Source organism: Hermetia illucens, chromosome 6 (assembly GCF_905115235.1).
Source record: "Hermetia illucens chromosome 6, iHerIll2.2.curated.20191125, whole genome shotgun sequence".
NCBI lineage: Eukaryota > Metazoa > Arthropoda > Insecta > Diptera > Stratiomyidae > Hermetia > Hermetia illucens.
The window spans coordinates 13,645,750-13,668,370 of NC_051854.1; the positions used below are offsets into that span (position 1 = coordinate 13,645,750).

At 43.1% G+C, this 22,621-nt stretch overlaps 1 protein-coding gene across 2 annotated transcripts in view; it reads left to right on the top strand.

Moving 5' to 3' along the window:
- Window positions 1-4,789: 4,789 nt before the first annotated feature.
- Window positions 4,790-22,621, top strand: part of LOC119660605 (dedicator of cytokinesis protein 3) — a 48,695-nt gene continuing 30,863 nt past the window's right edge. For both annotated transcript variants that reach the window (XM_038069291.1, XM_038069293.1), the window contains exons 1-3: window positions 4,790-5,217; window positions 15,212-15,453; window positions 15,517-15,665. In XM_038069291.1, coding sequence (XP_037925219.1) covers window positions 5,184-5,217; window positions 15,212-15,453; window positions 15,517-15,665 — 425 coding nt within the window. In that variant the 5' untranslated portion in view covers window positions 4,790-5,183. The remainder of the gene's footprint in view (window positions 5,218-15,211; window positions 15,454-15,516; window positions 15,666-22,621) is intronic.

Genomic DNA, 22,621 nt, shown 5'->3' on the forward strand with positions numbered 1-22,621 from the left:
ATAAAGCTATAGCACAGCCTCGGTAAAGAGGAAAGAAGTTAAGGGTTGGAATGGAGAATAGGTTGGGCGTGAAGGAAGTGGCGATGCACTCCTTGCCTAAACATCTGTATGTTGTAGTCACACGGGAAGACAGAAAATGGTAGTCTGTTCCACATTCGTATAGTTCAAGATAAGAACGATTCGTGGTATTTCACGGTACGATTACCACTAACCCTTAGAGAATGCGGATGGGAGCGGCTAGCTGGGTGTTGCGTTTGGGAGAGGCTCTACAAGGGACACATCCTGATATTTCCTGCGAGCAGTAACCGTTATAATAGCGATAAAGGGCAGTAAGACATCCCACATTTCATCTGTGCTCAAGGGGCTCAATTTGTGATGTAATGCTCGCATCACTGATGAGTTCAGAAGCTCTTCGTTAAACTTTCTCAAGAGCTGACAGTGCAATTATACTTGCACCTGCCTGAATATGAGAATTGTAGGTCGAATGGTGAAAAATATATATTCCTGAATGGATGACGAAAACGTACGATCCTACTTTACCTAGAAGGCGATTGCTCCACAGTAGACAACCCAACTACTGGTGGAGCAACGAAATGACAAGTTTGCAAGCGGTATGCTTCCGGGCAAGAAGCCTCGGGGGAAAACCCGGTAGCGACGGTCAAGAAAAGACGCACTGACAATTGCCTAATTGCTTAAAAAACGCTACACGGTAAAGTAAAACAGCTTCAGACAGCTGTGCCACGGGATGGTAATGAAAAGGCTACAGAGATCACCCCAGGTGACCTGTCCGCGCGTTCTAAAAGAGATTGTTACACTCAATTTCCTTACTATGAAAACTACGGAAGGCAAGAGGGTGTCCAGCTCAACGAGAGCTTAATACCTCCAGGCAATGCGGAGGAGCTGAGGAAAGTATGTGATAGGATTGGCGACTACAAAGCGCCAAGTTTGGATGCCATCTCTAAAAGAGCTTTGAAGCCGACAGTGATTAGGTCCGACCTTTTCACTAACACCTTCGAGGCGTGCCTGGAAGAAGGTGTATTCTCTGCCCAGTGGAAAAAGGAAAAATTGGTGCTGCTTCCCAAATGTGGAAGATGATAGAGAGAGTCGAAAATAGCAATGGCTTGTCGGAGTGCCAGTTTGGTTTCGAGTGTGCCCACTCTACGATGGATGCAATACGCATAATCGTGAACCTGGCAAAATTCACACTATTTCCTGGCGGCTGTTGTGCAATGTTGGCACTGAATATCAATAACGCATTCAACTCGGTCAACTGGAATTAAAGGAACGTTGACTGACATAGATGTTCCCGGGTATTTAGCAAATCTGGCTGAAAATTACCTCCCAGGGATAGCTCTCTAGTACGGGACGTATGAGAGCCTCAAAGAGTATATTGTCACAGTGTAGGTATCATAGGGATCGGTGCTCATCTATGGGGTAATTCCTCTTCCCGCTTTTGAGGGGTCTACGATTGTCGGCTTTGCAGATAATGTATCTGTTGTGGTTACAGCAAAGCATCCAGAGGATGTGGAGGTCTACGCGGCGAAATCAATGAGAACAGCAAAGTCCTGCCTGGAAAGAGCAGGGCAAACCTTGGCGGACGCGGAAACAGAAGCGGTCTTTATAATGAACCGTAGGAAAAAAACACTATGAAAGTATTATAGAAGTTGGCAGATATATGGTCGCGTCAAAGCAGTGATAATTGACACCAAACTGAGCTTTTAGGTACACATAGAATATAAATACCAAAAGGTAGTCAGTGCCACTACGGTACTTGCAACAATGTTGCCGAATATTGGTGTCCCGAAATATTGTCCGAGGTTGTTTCTAGCCAGAGTCGTGCAACCTATCCTGCTTCGAAATAATATTAGTCCTTCTCAGATTTGAGACAAAGATACCTCGATAAGATTTGCTAAAATGAAGAATCTCACACTCTCTGCCTCTGGAGAAATAGAAATGCTTGCTAACACCGCAGACGGGAGCCCATTGAAAAGACGAACTCTGGGGATAATACAACAGGCCTAACAAAAGGCCTCAGTGCTTGGAGCTCCCGCTACTAAACTAACTACTTAACTCGACTAAGGTTCTAAAGCTAAGGGGAAGAGATCAGCAAATCGAAGTGGCGCCACTTTTCTTATAATAACAACTGCAAATCCTATTGGCTATAAATAAAGCTGTTCCTGCAACGGCCAAAGCTTCATTTGTAACAAACGCAATGAAGGAATCAAGCAGGACATTGCATGGACTGATGAGGAATATAGCCCTCTAGGAGCCAAACTTTAATTCTCCGGGATTGATATGTAGTTTTTAAGGAATGAAGACTCTCATCCACCAAGACCGTCACTGGGTGGTCATAGCCACACTCTATATGAAGTGACCATACTATGAATAACAAACACGCTAACCATCTTGACTGAGGAGTCTAGGTGGTGGTGAAAAAACAATTCTTCCAACCCAGGGTGCTATGCGGATCGTATCCATTGGATAGTTTGCAGTTGGGGGTAACTGGCCTGGTCGCGTGAGCTTAACTTTACCGTGCTATGGGGACTACAGTATGGCAGAAAACAAAACCAACAAAAGCAAGTGGGACCTCATATCGCATACAAAGAAGTCCACCAGGATGCGGCACATCTACACAATGCTGAGAATTAGGTGACTACTTGCAAGAAAGGAGAAGTTGGATACCAGTAGAGCCAACCCGTCTGCTGCGAAGAGCATAGCCAAAAAAGATCATTGCTTAGAAGTCACGGACCAGCAAAAATACGTCTGAGGTCAGTACATCAGAAATCAGCAAGGAGGAGGCGCAGAGGCTAAATTGTATCTGTGCTATCTGAAGGATAGCCTGGAACCAAAAGAAGTTTTGAAGAAGACTCCAGATTGACCTAAGCCTAAGCCTACAGCCCATAAGAGTTGAATGCTGCCATGAACTCCAAATCTGAACTTAAGAGGGAGGAGATCCCGAGTACATCAAAGGGAAGGTGGAGCCAGAAGGCTCCCCGTTAGCTATACTTGCGCGGAGAAGGACATTTGACTGGCTACACTGCTCATATTATTTCTGGAGTAAATACTCACTCGCGAGGTACAGGAAATCATCGAAAACCCTGCCCGCTATGCAAATGTGCGATGGTTAGACCGGTAGGCTTGTGTTCATCGGTATCGGACATGGCGAATTGGCTTAGGACTATAGTCCCTAAATTTCCAAGCTGCAATGGAACAACACTGTGCATGTGCCGGGGATGATATGCGAAAGGCACACATTGTGATAATCCACCTTCCCAAAACCGTAGGGATTCAGACGGAGAAGCCTCTGTCCAAAGATCTCCGCACGCGATTATGGAGAGTGTTTAGAAGCACGGAGAAGGGCAGGAGGTAATTAAACGACGTAACTCTCTAATCAATTACAGGGTTGACAACGCACCTTAGCATATGCACAGGGAGAAACTAAGGAAATATAATTCGGAGGGCACATTAGGTGCTCCATCCGCAAAATTCATGCCAGGCGGATTGGCATGGCGGGTGCCTTCGGTGGTGATCCACTCAGCATGCTGGGTGGGTGACCCCCAAAGTCCACCCCAATACTCTTTCGCTTCTATCACCGAAAACTGTACTGTCTGGACGCTCTGTTGGGATTCGTTGAGAGATCTGAAAAAGCTCCGCTGGTTCCTTGCGTATGTTGCATTCTGGATACGTCTGGAGTGACTTTCGTCATACCGTCATAACCGACTGTGTATGACAGAAAGTTTCTGCTTTAGTGTGTCCAGAATTTCAACTACGGGTGTCTCACTGGGGGTGGCATAGTTCCGGTAAACCCATTGTACTTTATTTTTCACCTATCTGCTGGGATTGTCAGTGCTGATCTGGATCAGTCTAGCAATGTCCTACCTTAATAAGTTCGATCGACGCTCCAGACGAATTTTCCATGGTGGTCACTCAAACTAATAATGCAAAAGCGAATCTTCTGACCATGCCATCTAACAACCGCACTACACTGCACAAAAGATTGTGGTTGCAGCGTCACATTAGCACACTACCGAGATGCAATCTCATCATTGATTTGAGATAGAATTCTCTGAGTTGCTGGTGATGAATAGAGCCTGGGAATACTTAGTCTATGCAAAGGATTCATTTTCGGAAAATTCTATACATGCTCTTTCGAATTCGTCGCGTCATCTCGGTGGATAGACGTCGAACCGCTCCAGGATTAGCATTTTCGACGCCGTGCGACTCCCACTGGTTATCATACTGGACTCTAAATTTTTCCTCCTCTTTGTTCAATCGATTTACATTTTATATCTAACTGCTAGGTGTGAGGGTATCTTTCTCAGTGAGTAATCTGCAAGACTACAAAGTTCCTGCACTTCCATCACCTACCCTTGCGAGTGCCTACAGCCATTCAGCGTGAATCTATCCATCCACTCTCCTATCACAACCGGGCTTGGGATCGACTACGATGGAGTTTTATTATTATTACTGCAAGTAAGGCGCTGATGGCGTTACAATTAGAATAAAATCTAGAATTTTTCAATGCCATATTAACTATTTGTTGATATTATTACCTCTACATATCTGAAAGTTAGATTTACTGACTTTTTCACTCTTAACCGCCTTTTCAACTTTGTGATTGACTGACTTCCGTTTCCAATAAATGGTTCCAGTCCACGATAAAATCTTGGCTGAAGTGGATAAAGCAGTTCAAATTTTTCCATAGCCCCAAACACCAGCATTTTCCCAGTTCCCCGCACTGTACTTTAGCTCCCTATCCCAGTCGCATCTGGTACACATTCAGTCACAATTCACACATCGTGCGTTCGCCGTCGGATGTTTTGATTTGTTCGTCGGCGGCATTGCGACTCGTTCGGTTCCCTTCGTCGCTTCCGGACTGCGTTTGACATTTTCGCGAATTGCGACGACGTCGCCTGTCAAATAGTCAAGGCTCGCGTTCGGCTCGGTGCAGTTTGGCAGTTTGGGCGAGTGTTTTTTTTCGCAAAGTGAATTTGACGTTAGTGCAGGTGTACGTGCGGGGTCGTCGTGGATTATATTGATTTTATCCTCGCGGAAGTGTTTTCCGTTCTGCTCTTGATGATCATTCTCTTCGTTATTATGTCATTTGTGTGATTCTGTGCAGTGATTTTGTGCAAGTGTGGACAGCGGAAAGGAGCGGCGGCAGCAGCGCGAACGGCCAAAGGATGTGGATCCCGGCCAACAACAAATACGGAGTCGGTTAGTTGCAAAAACCCCCATGACTTGGAACAATTGCTAATTAGGTAGTCGGCGCGGGCATGGCTTGTTAGTTTTTTTCTCAACATGCAAAGTGGCCGTGGTCGAGCCATTGTTTTCGTGCGACGGTTGCTGGTTGCCCCTTAATAATAATAATAATAATAATCGTTGGCGCAACAATCCATATTGAATCAAGGCCTTGAAGTGTGTTAGAGCACTTCATTCAAGACCGTAACGGTACACCACAGTACACTGTGGGAGGCAATGTGGTCAGCATTGCGCTCGCCCGAGATTATTACCCTGATTTGTTGCCCCTTGCCCAGCTAAATTGCAATTTGCATGCACGGGTGGCGTCGACCCCGCGGCCCCGGGCCACTTCCACTTAATTAGATAAACGAAGGCGCAAATTTCGATCAATTGGACGCGGTGCAAGTGCACAAACATGACCTGAACCTTCCCAAATGTAATGCGATACGATTTTATCAGGGGACCCGTGAGTCCGACCCAAATAATGCCATCAATCTCTTTGTTTGTCTTCGCTCACTAGTTTTGATAAACGCAAACTGATAAGCGAAGATAAGTTTCCGGAGCGACCTAAAATCAGAGACATGTTTGCAAGTAGATTTCCTTTGGTTTCATTTTTAAGTTTGGTCTCTTTCTTTGCTTCTGGAAAGCGTGAATTTTGTCTTGGGCTAGCCCAAAATATTTGATAAAATTCCAAAATTCTTCCTTTTGACTACCAATCATTCTATAGTGCACCAAGTTGCTTCCAAATCCTAGCCCCGGCTGTTTTTTCCTGGCTTCCTGTCGGGATCACCTTCCATGAATATCCTTCCAATTTCCACCTCACTCAACCCAAACAATTCTTCCCACCTTTCTCGTAAATAAATGATTTGGCGCCATAGATTGAAATCGAATTTTTTTGCCCATCGCCATAGTCCAACGTTCACACATTAAAATTTCTGCATGCTTGCAACATCCGTAATCCATGGAAACGCGCTCCTCTATCTCGTCCCTAATCCAATCTGCACTTCGCCTCTCGTCTCCAGCGCTGGCTGGCAAGAAGACGAGCCGAGCATCAATGCACCACGCATAGATACTCCGTCGTTTACTTGGACGATTCCCTTGTGTGTGCCGGAAACAGAATTAACTCTAAAATTATCTGCCACATCGAAACTGTGAGTGGAATAAGTAATCGCGGCACAAAGGAAATGTGAATTCGACGACGGAGACTTGGGTCTTCCTTTACATTTGTTTGTTTGGCGCTCGCTCTACGAAACACTGTGTTCTGTTCTGTGTTGCTTGTACACCCCGTGCTCGGGTAGGGTAGCAGCCCAGAGCGGTGCGATTTGATGTCGTTCATCATCACCGGCAGCAGCCCGGCAGCCTAACAGCCTGGCCGTTCACTGTGGCGATCATATCATCAGCAATTGCCTGCAGATCGCAGGCAACTCAAAACCCCTCGGGTCGGAGGTGTAAAGCCACAGGCAAACGAAAGAGGCACAAGTGCTCTTCGCTGTACTGCCGGCCAGCAGCAGACCGCCAACCGGCCGGTTATTGACTGATTTGCAAGTGTTTGACGTGTGTACTGGGCTACCGAGGCCTCCGCGGCGGCTTGGAAAAGCAAAACAAAATATGGAAAGAGGAAAATTGCCTATGGCTTTCGAATCATTTAATTATGATAAATGCTTGAATGGCGACGACTCAATCGGGCGAGTACATGCTGCTGTTTAGCACTGGAGTGTCATCCATTCATACGTCTCCATTCTGCTGCGCATATAAATTATGATAATCATATGTCGAAATGATTCACTGAGCCATTTGCATGTGTTTTGTGTATGTTCATCGAGCCAAGTACTGGCAGCGGAGGTTCCTTTGAACATAACTAGTTACAGCCAAAACGAGCCCGAAAAGAACGTTTAACTTCCGAACCCGCAACCTGTTGCTTGGCCTCCAAAAGACATCATCATTCATCAACTAAAATCCAGGGCAACCAATTTTTTATGGTTGTCCACTCTTCAGTGACTTCTTTCGGTCAAAATATTATAATCAAGTCGAGTTGGAAGCTTGTCGACACTTCCAATCAACGGAGAGTTGTGTTGCTGCAATAGCTTCCAAAAAAGTCTCTTGACCTTTGCCAGAAACGAACGAATTATGACTTAATAGATATAAATTTGTAATGTACTGGGCCCGGATGCACTTTATGGTGGCGGATATGGCAAAAAGATCAATGTGAATGTTTGCAGCTTTACAATTAAATCTTTGAAGTGGGAAGGTCACATAGCAATCGCTGTAGAACCATTCCATGAAGCTCTTGCATTCACCTTCATACGGCCTCAAAAAGGGCATGAGAATAGGTCTTAGAGAATGGGAGGAGTGAATGCCCGGTAAAGGGTCTGAGAAGGCAGACATTCAGGCGACGGAGCGGTTTATACCAATCCCGATAAGGTACGTGCAATAGCCGGATTCCCACGTCCGAAAATCGATGCCTAACTGGCATATATGCTCTAGAGAAATCGTTAGTTGGGGAAGCTTTCATTGATGAGAGATGGTAATCTTAGAAACACCTTACTGTACTTGATTTCAGCAGAGGATGAGATTCTTATTGACTAAAATAACGCTCACTATTCTGCCCATCTCCCCGCAGAGCCATGGTGAAATATTACTCTGCGGAGAAGGTTCTAGTCCTCCTCCTTCCTTCATTTCATTACAGCCTTTGTGTACTTTCCATGTTCATGCCCAGCTTCCGTTGTTGAACAATTTGTTGACACTCTGTCAGATATAATGCTGTTCAAATATCCTGAAGTATCCTTAATTCTCTGCGGGGACTTAAATCTTCCATTCATTCATTCAGTGAATACCTTAGTTCTTCCGGTCTTCCAGTTCCTTTTAAATATATTTTTTTTCTTTAGCTTAATGGGGGGAGCCACAATTTCAAGCACTCAGAACTTCTGTTAGGAAATCGCATATTCAATAACCTCCCACCTTCAGCGTTCGTAGGCTTTTGCGAATCTGAAAACAGAGGCAGAGAGTGCGCAAATTCTTTTTTGAAGAAAATCTTGAAGGCCCATTGAAAGCCCTATTAGGGTTTTCATGTGTCACTTCTTAAGACACGAAAAAAAATGCCGTTTTAGCGGCCCCGGGTTCCTTTATAAAGATTATCGCTTGTCGACAAGAGTTCAAATTTCTCCATTCGACTGAATCCTTGCAGAGAGCCCTTAACACAAGTCGCAGATGAGGTTGATACAAATTAACCTCAACCACTGCGATGCGGCTCAGGATCGACTCTTGCAAACCATCCACGAGAAAAGCATCGATGTAGCCATACTCAGTGAGTATTATCGAAACCACGGTAGTAGCATTTGGGTAAAAGACTAAACGGGCGAAGCAGCTCTATGGGCTTGTGGAGAACAAGCCTTCGAGGAAATAATGGAGCACCCGGAGTAGGGCTTCATCAGAACGAAGGTGAAAGGCGTCCACATATACAGCTTCTATGCTCCACCCAGCGCTACACTTGCCGTGTATGAGCAGAAGCTTGCCGCTCTTGTTTTGGATGCAAGAGGATGCTCCCTGACTTATGTCAGCATGCGATTTTAATGCGTGGGCTCTTGAATGGGGTAGCCGGGCACTAATGTGAGAAGATGTGTTCTCCTCGAAGGATTTGCGGAGTTAAACGTGGCACGGGCGAATGTTGGGGCCCCGGGGTAGGGGTCTGGGATCTATAGTGGACCTAACGTTCGTGAGTACCACTTTTGCCAGTAAAGTCGCTTGGCAGTGGGGACTACCAGGCAATCTGCATGGAAATCAAGGGCGAATCAAGCTCGAAAATGAGTTCTCGATGAATGTCGGGTGGTATGCTCGGCTGGACAGCGAAACTTTTGAGGGGGCACGTTTTCCACGGCGCTCAAACCCGCGATATCACTGAATGGTACAGCTAGAGAAAAAGCCACCCAAATCACCCGATGGGTGACGGAAGCATGCGACGCTACTATTCCCAGAAGGCGATTGCTGTATTGTAGTGAACTACTGGTGGAACAACGAAATCGCAAATTTGCGAGCCGCATGTTTCCGAGCAAGGAGGCTTTGCCAGAGGCTCAGGGGAAAGCCCGGTGACGACGGTCGGGTGAAGGCACATAGGCAACTGCATGGCCGCCTAAAAGAAACCATTCGAAGGAGCAAAAAGAACTGCTTCAAACAATTGCGTGGCCATGCCGACATAAACCCTTGGGATGAAGCCTACAGGGTGGTACGGCTATTTTTTGTATGCTATATTTTTTATGAAATAAGACAATTGACTGCTTTAGCTCGTTCGTTGAGAACTGGGTTCCAATGCCACGAGTGGGATTGGTTCTTGATTGGGAAATTGGGATTGTATGGGAAATGACGCCGAAGCTGCTCTCGTGCCGAGGTTGATTGTCTAAATGGAGGTTTCTCTTTTTGTTTTGTTTCATAGCTGACTACTATGACCTCCATTTCAAGGGGTACCAGCGTTCATTCATGACCATATCTTAACCCCGGTGACCAGTTAGACCTTGACATGTTAGCCTCGGCGTGAGGTTTGATTACCGCTCAGCTTCAGGTTTTCTACCTAGTTCCTCAGGTTTTCTCTTAGTTCACTCTCCTTATAAAAATGTTCAGTATAATATCCCCCTGAATTGAAATGAACAAACCGAATATTTTGATTTTGAGAAATAGCACGATTGGTCGAAAAGTGTAACATAGCTTCCGTTTTCGATATGACCATCAGATCTTTCAAATTTAGATAAGAAACAGTAATCGCTGAAGGTCGAAGCAAGATAATATTGTTGGTGAGAAGCAATTGGTAACATAAAGAATTCAATCCACTATAAGCCACTTCAGATAAGATTTTTATGATAAAGGAAATTTTTTGTTTTTCAAACACAGTTCTAATGCTTAACCTTCCTATCCACTTGTTTAATGTTGTAACATAATAGCATCTAGTTTTTGCTTTTCTTCCCCTAAACAGTTGGTGTACATAATGCTATGTAAACCCCAACAGAAATAATGATACTCGTATTCGGATTTCACTCACTGAAACCCACATTGTAGAATGCCTATAAGGCAATAGTGACTCTAATTTTTGTCAGTTACGTAAGTAGTAAACTACGCTCGATATCATTGGCATTGTGAGGCTCCTAACTTCCTTTAAAGGTCCATCTTAGCTACCACCGCTTTTACTCAACTGGGCCGAGAAGCAAGAATATAAAAAGATTTCAGTTCAACAATAGTACTTGGTTTGATCATTGTTGATATTGACCCATCTTCGTCGCGGAACATTATTTCAACCATTGGCCATTTGACTATTTCAACTGAAGCTTTCTGCCCGGGATAGTGTGTTTACGATACTTTCAACGATTTCTGTTCAAATCTATTCCAGTAAAAGCTTTCGGGGGGTGCTATTCCCACGTACTCGAGGAGGAGGATCAAATCCAAATCTCACACAAATCTCTTCATACAAAAAAGTTCTTGCCACGAAGTCGCATTGAAAATTGTCTGATACCGTGGGACCCGGAATTATCCCTTTAGGAACCTATGCTTTAGGAAAAACCTGGTGGATATGCTTAAATACAATTATTGATTGGCTTCATTGTGGGAGTTATAGTCCTCTGATGTGGCACAATTTCAAGAAATACGCATTCGTGCCTCTTAATTGCAATATGAATGTTGAGCGTGTACTCCAGTACAGATCGTCAGGTACAAACTATGGATAGAACTAATTCAACGCCAAAAGTTAAAAGGACGCACGCGGTAGTCTAAGTATATCCCATCACGGAGAGATATCACATGATGATCGCGGGGACATGGATAACATCGCATTACAGATTTTACTGCGTTTGACCGGTTTGGCGGTAATAACTTTAACGGTTGACTAGAAACTTTTAATTATGTAATAAGTGTAGTTTAGCAAAACTATACTTGAAGAGAGCACTACTGGCCCTCTCGCGTCTCTAACAGTGCCTCTAGTTGCATCGCTCCCTCCATTGTGTTCCCCAATTGGGAAATCCGAAAAGCGATGTGCAATGGTCGTCTATACAGATAGCCCAGCACTTCCTCATTTCCCACTAGCCCCCGTTTCTCACTTTTTTCTACGAATACCAGTAGCCTCTGCAGTCTTATAATTGCAGAGACTCTTTGAATGGTTCAGACAGCTCAAGGATGTACCTAATTCGCCATTCATGATATCCTTCTCGCTTTAAACTAACAATTTGTCTAAAGACTCATTCGAAGAGTTTTTGATGACTTGTACGTTGTCCCATGTGATGTTGTGACCATCTTCAATCATGTGCCGTGCTATCATTGATTTCAGCGTTGTGCTCCCCTTATTCTTTCTTCTGACCATTTCCTCTTCTCTCTCGTGCTCTCCCCAGCCTACCGAAACCAGTCTTTTAGTTTGTCCTTGCAGCTCTTCTCACAATCTGGACAAGTCACCTTATATATCCCACTGAATTCGTGTTTTAATTTACGGGCCTCAGGGGATCCCTGTTTGCTTTTGAGCTGATAAATCTTACTCGATAGTACCATGTCGATGTTTAGCCCATTCATCGTTTTTATCAGTTTCGACGAAGCCGCAGAGTCTGTGACTCTATTCTTCTTTTTCCTTCCCCTTATTTCTTGCCGTTTCGCCTTTTTCCACGTGAGTCTTTCAATAATCGACCGTTGGAAGCCGTTGTTCATTGCGGTGTTGATTATATACTCCCGTCTCTTTCCTAAATCTTCCAGCACTAAGGGGCACGATGAACGATCGGTGGATCATGGCATGCTAAGGGGCCATTTAATATGAATGGGAGTGGTTCAAATTATCTGGTATCGTTCGCTGCGAGTGTGTAGGCTTCATGTAAAGGTAAAAAGAGATCCCTTCTCCTCTCTAATGATCCTTAAATGAAGAAACGGGAGTTCTCCATTGATCTCTACTTCCAATATAAATCTAAGGTTCGATGTATCCTATTCAGGACCTCCAGCATCTCCTCCACTTTGTCTTTACGAACAATGGTGAAAATATCATCTAGGTCAAGACCAAATCTTTTGGAGCAAGCTTTTGGAAAGTTGTTCATTCTCAATTTTGTCTATGAATAGGTCACTCAAAAAGGGTGAAAATGGGTTCCCCATTGCCACCCCTCTGGTTCCTTTGTAGAACTTCCTCTGAATGTCAGGTAGCTCTCCGCCATATATCTAATTATGCTATTTATTTCCTTATGCTGATTGGCTAGTTGTTCCCTAAAAGCTGAACCAAGGCAGAAAAGTTGTTGCCCATCTTGCCCCAAGCCTTATTCAATGCTAATGATATTGTGGTTGCTACTCTTTCTTGCAGATTTGGCCTCTTTTTTGTGTTCAATTATCCGCGTTTGGCCTGCCCTATGTAAATCATGTCACAGGCTAGGCGGAAAATCCTGCATATGCTGTTCTGTTCGGCCCCATGTCTTTGGCGTCAACGAATTGAATCCGAGTCTTCAGCAAGTAACGTCTATTAGTTGAGGAAGCCTGGAATCCAAGTTTATGTAGCCGCCCTTTAACATAATGCGTGAGAGCTGAATAGGTTAATGTTACTCATTCTTCTTCAGTTTTGATTCTGTGTTTAGCTCTTGGAGGAATGTAAAAAGTTTTTGCCTTGAAGTCTGACGTAGTTTCTTTTAGATCCGATTAACGATTTTGTATCCGTTTTTTCTATGCTGTGTTTCTTTTTTTCTCTTCTCCTTGTTGAGCGGCATTCTGACCATCTTGTGGATCACAAAAATGTATTGCACCATCTTGGAGTGAAAATCTTGATCTTCAGGTGTATGTGGTGGTTCGTTATGTTTGATTGCAAATGTCGATTTGTGTGCCATCATTCCCGAATTATTTTTAATTTCAGGAAAGATATCGCCCTTCCTTTTTCGATCTCTATGGTGAATTCGATATTTCTATACGCCTAGTTAAGTTTCTCGATGATCGTTGCTGTTTCTTCCCTTTTGATGATTGCTAATACATCTTCCAAATATCTGATCCGGGAGTGCGCAACTTTCGCGAGTTCATTTTCCAGATTCTCCATAAATATCTCATATATTAGCGGCGAGAGTGGATTGGCCATCGCCGCTCTGGAGGTTGTTTCGCCTTCTTCCTCCATTCAGCTGAATTTTCGTGTGTCGTGACCCATTTTTCGAGCAAATATAGGGCTTCCTTCATCGATACACTTGGGAACAGCGCTATTAAGTCGAAAAATGCCAGTATTTTGCCATTTCGTATCCACTCCGCCTCATTGGATTTGGCGATATTTTCTAGGATCTCTACGAACCCATTTCGCACAGGTGCTGTTGGGACGTTTTTTGGGTCACATTTTTTAGAGGGCAATATGTGGACCTCAAGCATACTGAAGATCCACCTTCCTTGGGTGAGATTGTGGTTAGTGCCAAATTCTTTTATCGGTGCGTGGATGTATGGTAGGAAGCAAGCTGGGGTTATGACAGATATTTTTGCTATTGTACATGCGAAGTCAACCATACTTTGGCGGTTATCGTTGCTTTCATGGTGGAGACTATCGCCTCCATTCATCATTGCCAAATTTAGCATCGAAATCGCCTAGTATTATTTTTGGGTCGTTGGTAAGCAATGAGTCAAACAATTTCTTCAGATGATGATAAAATGTTTTTTCTTTTCATTTTTTCGAATCGCTTATGTTTATCAGTGAAATTTTAAAGAATTCACTTTGATGCTGATTGTAGACATTTGTTCGTTTACTGGCGATGATTTAAGTTTCCCATTCAAACTAATCCTCGGTCTCCAGTAGACTTTTCTTGAACCTTCTAATTGTCCCTTATTTAACAATGATCCTAAGTAATTTCACTTAGGGTCACACGTTAATTTGCGGAATAAACCTTTTTAGGTAAATATGAAAGCCCTTGTAACTTATTATGCTCCTTAATCTTTTATGTTATAATCTCTAAGGTAACAGTCAAATTAAATACTCGTCCTGAAAATTGTAATCAGCCTAAATTTGGGAAAAATCGAAATGCCATTCCGGTCTACTAAAGTTCCGATCCTATCTAGGTATCTCCCGGCCATAAATTTTGGAGATGCTCCTAAAGCCGGTCATCCAATGTCAGGTAGCCCTGTCAGTCACGCTTGAACAGCCCACAGTCCATCGAGGTGCCTGTTGGACTGAAAACACCATCCACGCCTCTGAAAGCCGGACAACACCATATGTTCAACTTTGGCGTGAAAGGCGTTGATACGCAAATCAGAGATATTTTTGTATTTTTAGCATTTATAAAAAATGCTTAGCAGGGAAGAAGATACGCATAAAATTCTGGCTCACTGCCATATGAAATTTTCGCTTCCTTCCTAAACAGCCTGTGTGTGATGACCGTCGACAAGGTGCTTCAAGATATATACGGGCTGAACTGATCGTGGCCTTAAATGGGGTCAACCACAAGCGCAGAGATGTGAAAGGACATGCCGATGAAACATTTCAGTCGGGTGCCGGGGAACTCGTATAACCAACTTTCACCACTTTCCTGATCTTTGCGGTAGCTCTACCCTCGTGGTTTCCTCCACATTGCCTCCTACATAGGGTCGAAGAGAGAAAATCCGGGCCCGGGGTGAAATTATGCGAAAAAGTAGGACCCGCGCTGAAAGTTTTACAATTCTGGGGTGAAAATTTCGCGGGCTACCCTGATATCCCTTTTTTTATATAGAAATTTCTACTCCAGGCCCCCACATAAGTCCGAACCCGGGGGGAAAACATTCCCTTCCTATTCTCCTCTCGTCAGGCCTGTTCCTGTATTGTACTGCAGTGCACCGTTACCGTGTTGAATGAAGTGCTCTAACATCTTTCAAGGTCCTGATCTAAGAATGATCGCACCAACGATTATTATATTTACGGCCACTGTTTTGTTTGTGGACACTGTGCTGCATTGGTTGCTTTGATGTCTATAATATTATGTTTTTTTTTATTTAAAAAACGGACCATCAATCATTCATTACCTTTTACTTCCTGTTACAGCTATACACAATTGGCATGGCGACGTACAATGCGGCTTACCACTGGATGTTGGCGACTCCGTTGAAATATTGGAAGAATGTGGCGATTGGTATCGTGGAACTTGCCCCCGTCGACCACGAACGGTTGGGCTCTTCCCCAAATCCTATATTCATATAAAAGATCTGTCAAAAACAGATCCTGTTGTTGCAGAATGTACCCAAGTATTGCGCGAATGGTCGGAAATATGGAAGCAATTATTTGTGGTAAGTCATTTGATGGATAAATTAAAATTTAAGTTGATTATGGCACTGCTGGTTGCTTTGCAGAAACGGGAGAATTACAAATTTATATCATTACGAAAAGTAATGCTGTCCCTATTGGAAATTCGACGAGAATTACTAGGAGCAACTTTAACACAAGATCAAACATTAGAGCTTCAAATGACTGTTATATCGAAAATAGATTGGGGCAATCGGTGAGTTGATTTTAATTTTATGGTTATTGATTTTTTTAACTATATTTCATATTTGACATGGCGGTCTGGTTAACGCGTCATGCTCCAATGACGGTAACCGTATTTATTCCATATTCCAGAATCAATTTTATTTCTCCTTTCCAGTTTTCCGCAGTTGTTGAGTATTTCACGTTAGCAACAATTACGTAAATCTCTATTCCGAGGAGAACCAATGCATTCCCTTCCTCCTCTCGTCAGGCCTGCTCGTCTCTCTCTTTTTCGCTCATTTTCATCATGTCAATGAGCACAATTTTCTCCAAGTGATAATTTAAGAAGTATTGCTCCTATGAAAGGTCGACTATAGTTTTCGTGTGAACATTTTCTTGAAGAGCAAGGAGAATGCCCTCCTAGCATTCGCAGGCTCTTTCATAAAGGTTCTTCCCTACCGATAGCTGTTGAAATTACCTCATTCAATTATGTAAGCGACCTCGCTTTTGAGATTAGTCGTGACAGTGAGTGACGCCAAAGGTAGTAGAGAGGAAAGGAGTAGATTCGAATAATGCCACTTCGACAGTTTTTCTGTATACATGAACTGAAATATGATCCTCTTTTTATTTACGGCTGAGGACTTCCGTTCATTGTTCGCGCGGCGAAATGTCCTAATATGGTTTCGAGGCCGTTTTGGAGCAATCGAGCCATGCTTTTATCCCAGGTAATTCTAAATGCGGCCCCGGTATGAGGAAGGACTCTTCCTTCTAGAGACTTCTGGGTGATTTCCAGTCAACACGTAATTACTATACTTTTCATCAACTGATGTTACTTTTAATTCGCAGCAGGAGGTGAGTTAGGTACTCCAAATTCATGAATTAGAGAGTTATGTATTGATTCTCATGGTGCCAAACTATTCTTTGCACTTCCTCACTTTACTGTGCGCCGAGTTTTCTTTCTGGGTAATGAATTGTAAACTCATGCTTCCAAAATCCCAGCACAAGGCAGAGCTTTCGGGGCCGAATTTGTGGTTGGTCCTCAGAGGCCAAGTACCCTTCATACATTTGCCCAGACAAGACTAGTTTAAACGCAACACCAAACCAAATGCTGAAAGATCTAAACTCTCTATTAAAATTAGTTACCTTAGATGCCACTTAGGATTTATGACACCTTTTATAATATGGAAAGAGCGTTTTTTATTAAGGATTTGTCTTGTTTTTGATCAATACCTGTCATGCCTCTGGACATGGTTTCTTTTCGCGCAATCGAATCGGTAAACTTGAGGCTGGTTGTTGAAGGTAACCTTTTTCAAGCGGGTAGTACCACGGAGTCTATTCTAAGAGGGTCAATATTGAGTACCACGAGATCTTATGTAAATTTGAATTCGTAAGAATTGTGGTTGACTTTAAGAAAACATGTGCGGTTTTTCACAATATTAATAGTGGCGAAGAGTCATATAGACTCCAAAGTTATGCTGTAGATCTACATCTACATTAGCGTAGGAATCCAGCAGCAAGGTTCCGCCAGCTCGTAATTTCGTCTAGCCGCTGTCACAATGGGCGTTGGAGGGTTTAACCACGCGCTCATCGGGCTCTACAAAAGGCTGAAGGAGCAGCTTGCTAAACACCTGTCAATGAATGAAACGGCTAAACCTAATCACTTCCTGACAGAACTAACGCTTGGTGACCGTGCACCAAACTGTATAAATAAGAACGTCAGGCCTCAGAGAAATAAAAATTTGGGTCATCTTTCGTTCATCTTCATCTGCAGGTTGATAGCATTGGACACCGTGAGGAGGTTTCAAGTGAAAATTTGATGACGAAGTAGCACTCTTTGCAAAAAAATAACCTTTACCAGAATTTATGTCACTTCATCAGTGATTGGTAATGGTATGGTGAGGTATATTACCAATGGACACTTCTTTCTTTCTTGCTTCGTTGACCACTATCAGATAGTTTTCATTTTTATTCTTTCCGTCCCATTTTTGGTTCCATTTCATTGACTCGACCATTTCTTTTGATTTATAACATCATCCACTAGTATCCAACTGCGACTTTGATCTAGGACATGCGGCTTTACCTTTTGGTGATATTGGGTTTGCTCAATACAGGAGCCTACTTTTCCCTTTTGTTTTACCTCTTGCTTAGGTTACTTCAAAGAAGTGAGTGGAATTATAGGGCTTATCATTGCTGCCTCCTGAAACGTTTCTTTTTTTGGCTTCAATAATAATATTGCCACAGGAAGTTGCACTGCATGCTAGAAGGGCTATTGTGCCCTTTTAATGGTTACAGTATATTTATTAATTATATTATATCAACTAAGCTTGTTGCCGAAAAAAATTTTAATACGTTTTCTACTTCCATATACTTTGGACTGGCGGATGATATTAAGGATCCTCCCAGATTTCTTTTAATTGTAATTAATTTGTAATGGGCCTGCCAATTGCATTACGTCTAGATAATGTTGGAAGTTTTTATTTGAAGTTTTCGCGAGAATTTAAAAATATCTTTATATTATATACATACTAACAAAATTGATTCACAACACTTCAGAATATTAGTTCGAGAAATTGTTGAATAGTTAGCAAAGTTCTATGAAAAATTGTGTTCTCAATTTAATCGAAAGTCGCAATTTCTTTAGAAAACAATCGGCTTCGATAAGAAAAATGTAGATCGTTAATAGACCCATCTTTATTATCATGACTGAATTCCAAGCTAATTTGTTGTATGTGCAATCAATAACCCATGCCGCCGGTCACATATGCTACTGACTTTTGAAGGGAAGGGAAGGGAGGAAATTCGCTATGAAGTAAGAATTGAAAAACTGAATTAAGGAGTGGCTTAATTGCACTTGAACATTGGACGATTGGCATTTTAAATTCTTATACTTCCCTTTCAATTAACAGATTGTATGCTTTCTGATTTTTCCTCGTTCTATAGTGATACAATTCTCTTTAATTTTGTGATTCCCCGTAGCCTCCAATTGCATTTTCAACCCATAACCAAACATGCATCTTGTCTCCCATGATTCATTCGCCTTAAATATGCTTCTATTCGCCCTCTCTCGAGCTTTCCTGGTGGGCATAGCGTTCTTTTGAGCACCCTTCACTCAAATGCATATATTGTTAACATAATCAATCGAGTTCGCCATCAACAACGGTCTACGACAAGGGGATGCCCTATCATGCGTCCTCTTTAACCTGGCCCTCGAGAAAGTGATCCGTGATGCTGAGGTAAATGCAAGAGGTACGATCCTCTTTAAGTCCACCCAACTGCTAGCCTATGCTGACGATATCGACATCATGGGAAGAACCACCCGAGACGTACAAACTGCCTTCATCCAGATCGAGCAGGCGGTGATTGGCGCGAGATCTTGGGCTGCACATCAATGAAGGCAAGACAAAGTATATGGTGGCAACGTTACCATCAAAAACCAACAACATCAAACCGCACTGGTCAAACGGGAAGAATAAAGATAGAAGACTATAACTTTGAGACCGTTGATAATTTCTCCTATCTAGGATCGAAAATCACAACCGATAACAACTACAATGATGAAATCCGTGCACGGCTGTTGGAAGCCAACAGAGCCTATTTCAGCTTACAAAAACTGTTCCGCTCGAAACGTCCCACCATAGGGTCAAAGCTACTACTGTACAAAACAATGATCTTGCCAGTCCTCATGTATTCCTCGGAAACTTGGGTTCTTAGCAAGAAAAATTGCGAAATCTTGGCGTTCGAGAGAAGAATCCTCCGAAGGATTTTTAGCCCACTACATGAGGACGGACGATTCCGTAGCCTATATAACGACGAAATCGATGAGCGATACTATGACCGTCAAGTTGTGAATAAACCCGGCTCAATAGGTTACGGTGGGCGGTTCACTTAATCCGTATGGATGAGGATTATCCAGCCCGGAAAGTATATAAAGGCAATATCTATGGTAGAGGAAGAAGATGAGGCAGACCCTTTCTGAGATGGAACGATGGCGTAGGTCAGGACGTCAGACAGCTTTTAGGGATATCAAATTGGTGGACCTCGGCGCAAAACCGGGATGTCTGCAGTTAGTTATTAAGGCAGGCCTAGACCGGATACCAGTTGTTGCGCCGTGGATGATGAGAAGCGTAGTTTATTGCGTCTGTGTACTTTGCTTGATCTCATTAGGGGAAGGACGTCATAAAATACTTTATAACCAGTAGTAATCCGCCTTGGGATTTCATATTTTTCGTTTCCATCCTATGTTCGCCCATTGCAATGTTCTGCATACTAGCCTAGCAGTCACCTCACAAGTTTGAGTCATGTGTATCCTTTGGATTCATTGACTCTAAGCACCACTTCACTCGCTTTTGGGTTAAACTGCTCGAACACTTCCTTTGCACGAAGCGTCGATCGGGTAAGAATATCCGTGTCGTCTGCGTACGCCACCAGATGCGCGAATTTTACCAGCAACATACTTCTGGTATCACCTGAGGCCACTTTCCTAACGACGTATTCGAGCACCAAGTTAAAAAGGTTGGCATTACAGGAACTGGCTTCCGTTGTCAATCATTGTGGTTTTCACTAACCGGACTAGCTTCCGCGGGATTTTTAGCTTGATTATACAGGGTATTACGATTTACACTATCGTACGCCTCGCAGAAGTCAACGAACAGTTGGTGCACATCGAATATCTGTGAATATCTAGTTCGTTGTCGATTGTTCGGATCTGAAGAAATCTGGTATTCCCCGAAGATGTTGTCTGTAACTCTCTCAGTCATCGTTCGATTATATTCGTCAGTACCATGTAGCACGTGCACTGCAATGAGATCCCCCTGTAGTTTTCGTAACGCAGACGATCACCCTTTTTGTACACTGGCCAAATTATACTTCTCTTCCAGTCGTCAAGTATTTATGCGGTTGTCCAGATTCTGCTGATTATGATTTTAAGAGTTCGGCTGATATGCCAACGATCCCGGGAGCTTTATGTGATTTTAATTAAAAACAACTTCTAACTTCGTACAAAGTCGGGGGTGTGGGCACTTGTTCTCCGTTTGGGTCAACCGGAATGACAAAGGGGTGGGAATGTGTTGTCGTTGGGTTCAAAATATTGAATCCATATGAAAATATTGAATTCATCTTACTTTTATCTGAGTCGCGACGCTGATGATATTGTCATTCTGATCTCTTCAGAGGATGATTCGCGGTTTAAAACCTATCCTCATCTGTTTCACTGTACTAAATGCGTATGTCGTTCTTCTCCAATTTGTCGTCAAGTGTTAAAATTTTGTTGTTATTGAGCTTCCGTTGTTCTCGTCTGCAGATCTTCTTAGCTTATCGCCTTAGTTCGTGATACTTGTCTTCTTTGGTTTGGATTCGTCTTGCGATTAGAAGTGGATGAGTTTGGTTTTTCTTGTTAATTGCTTCCAGGCAGGCATCATCGAACCACTCTTTATGGTTCCTAGGTTATACATGCCTAAGTGTGCTTTTAGCTGTACTCTGGAGACCATCCTTAATTTTTCGTCACATTTCGTCACTACTTTCGTCAGGACCAGTATGAGATAGAGCGTCGAAATGTGCCTTGATTGCGGACAGGGACGCCATTTTGACAGTGTCGTTTTTCAACTTTTCCACATTGATTTTGAGAGTCCAGTTCCTGTGGCTGTTTTTGGCTTTTCGGCAACAATATTTCTCTATAACCAGGAAATGGTCTGAATCACAGTTAGCACCTGGTAGCGTCCTCACGTCCAATATGTTTGAGGCAGGTCTTTTTTCGACGAGAACATAGTCGGTTTGCTTGTATGTCTGCCCGTCTGGTGATGTCCACGTAATTTTATGCATGTTCTTACGGAGGAAGTAAGTTGAGCTTAAAACTAAATTTTTGCAGCTGGTGAAGTCGATGAGTCTTTGGCCATTATCATTTGTTTCATTATGAACGATGTACCTTCCTGTTATGCCTCTATGGAACAGTTCGTTGTCAATTTTAGCGTTGAAATATGCCACTTTGATGTCATTTTTCTGTCCAATCGGGTGTAAAATTCGTCTTTAATGACATCGTCTTTGTCCTCAGTTGAGGCATGTCAGTTGAAATCATCTTGATGCTGATTAAGCAGATTCGTTCATTAATCGGTTTGAAATCAATTACCAGTTGTCTAAATGTGTTGTTTATGGCAAAGGCGACACCGAATTCTGTTTCCTTGCTCTTTGCCGCTGGTAAATATTGTGAAAGGTCCGCAATGATTTACTTCGCTCCCGAGCCATTTTGTTTCTTACAGCGCGAGGATGCGGGAGTGCACCTGTTCACATTCCAAGGCCCAAAAGAGTAGTCCATTTTATGTTGCCGTTTGATCCGTCAAATCCGAGGCTGTATCCTGGACACGTTGATATTTTTCGAGAAAGCGTTATCAGCATTTCGCTCAACTCCCTACCAGGAGGGCCGGTCTGAATAATTTTTTTCCGTTTTAAAGTGCGGAAAGCTCGCTTTCATTTTCCTGCGGAGATGGATTGCAGAGCTGTCGCTCCATGTCGATGTTAAAATACAGGAGACGTTTCACTGGATTTGTGCTAGCCGTGTACCAGATCACGGTGTCGCCTTGTGATCCTTACTATCATTTGACCACGATTTGTCCTTGCCTTTTCATATTATGCGTGGCATCTCGTCAGCATTGCGATTAAATCCCAGATTGCGATCAACTCTGTAAATTGACATGGTGCGGTCGCACGATCAACCATAGACACAGCATTTTACTCTATTACGCCAAGCAGTTTCGAGCTATAGTAGTGAAGCTGACGCATGGAACGATAGTCAATCTCTAAGTTGTAACCTTAACCCTTGTAATAGGTTACAAGGGCATAATATGGTAAATTATGCTCATATATATCACATTTCTCTGGCCTCACCATAAAACACAGTGGCTTGACTGTGATGGGCTGACTTCAGCGGGCCATAACAATGTGTCCTTGCGTTTTTGGCGTTTACAGTAGATATTTTAAGTTAGCCAGTAAATTTAAGAA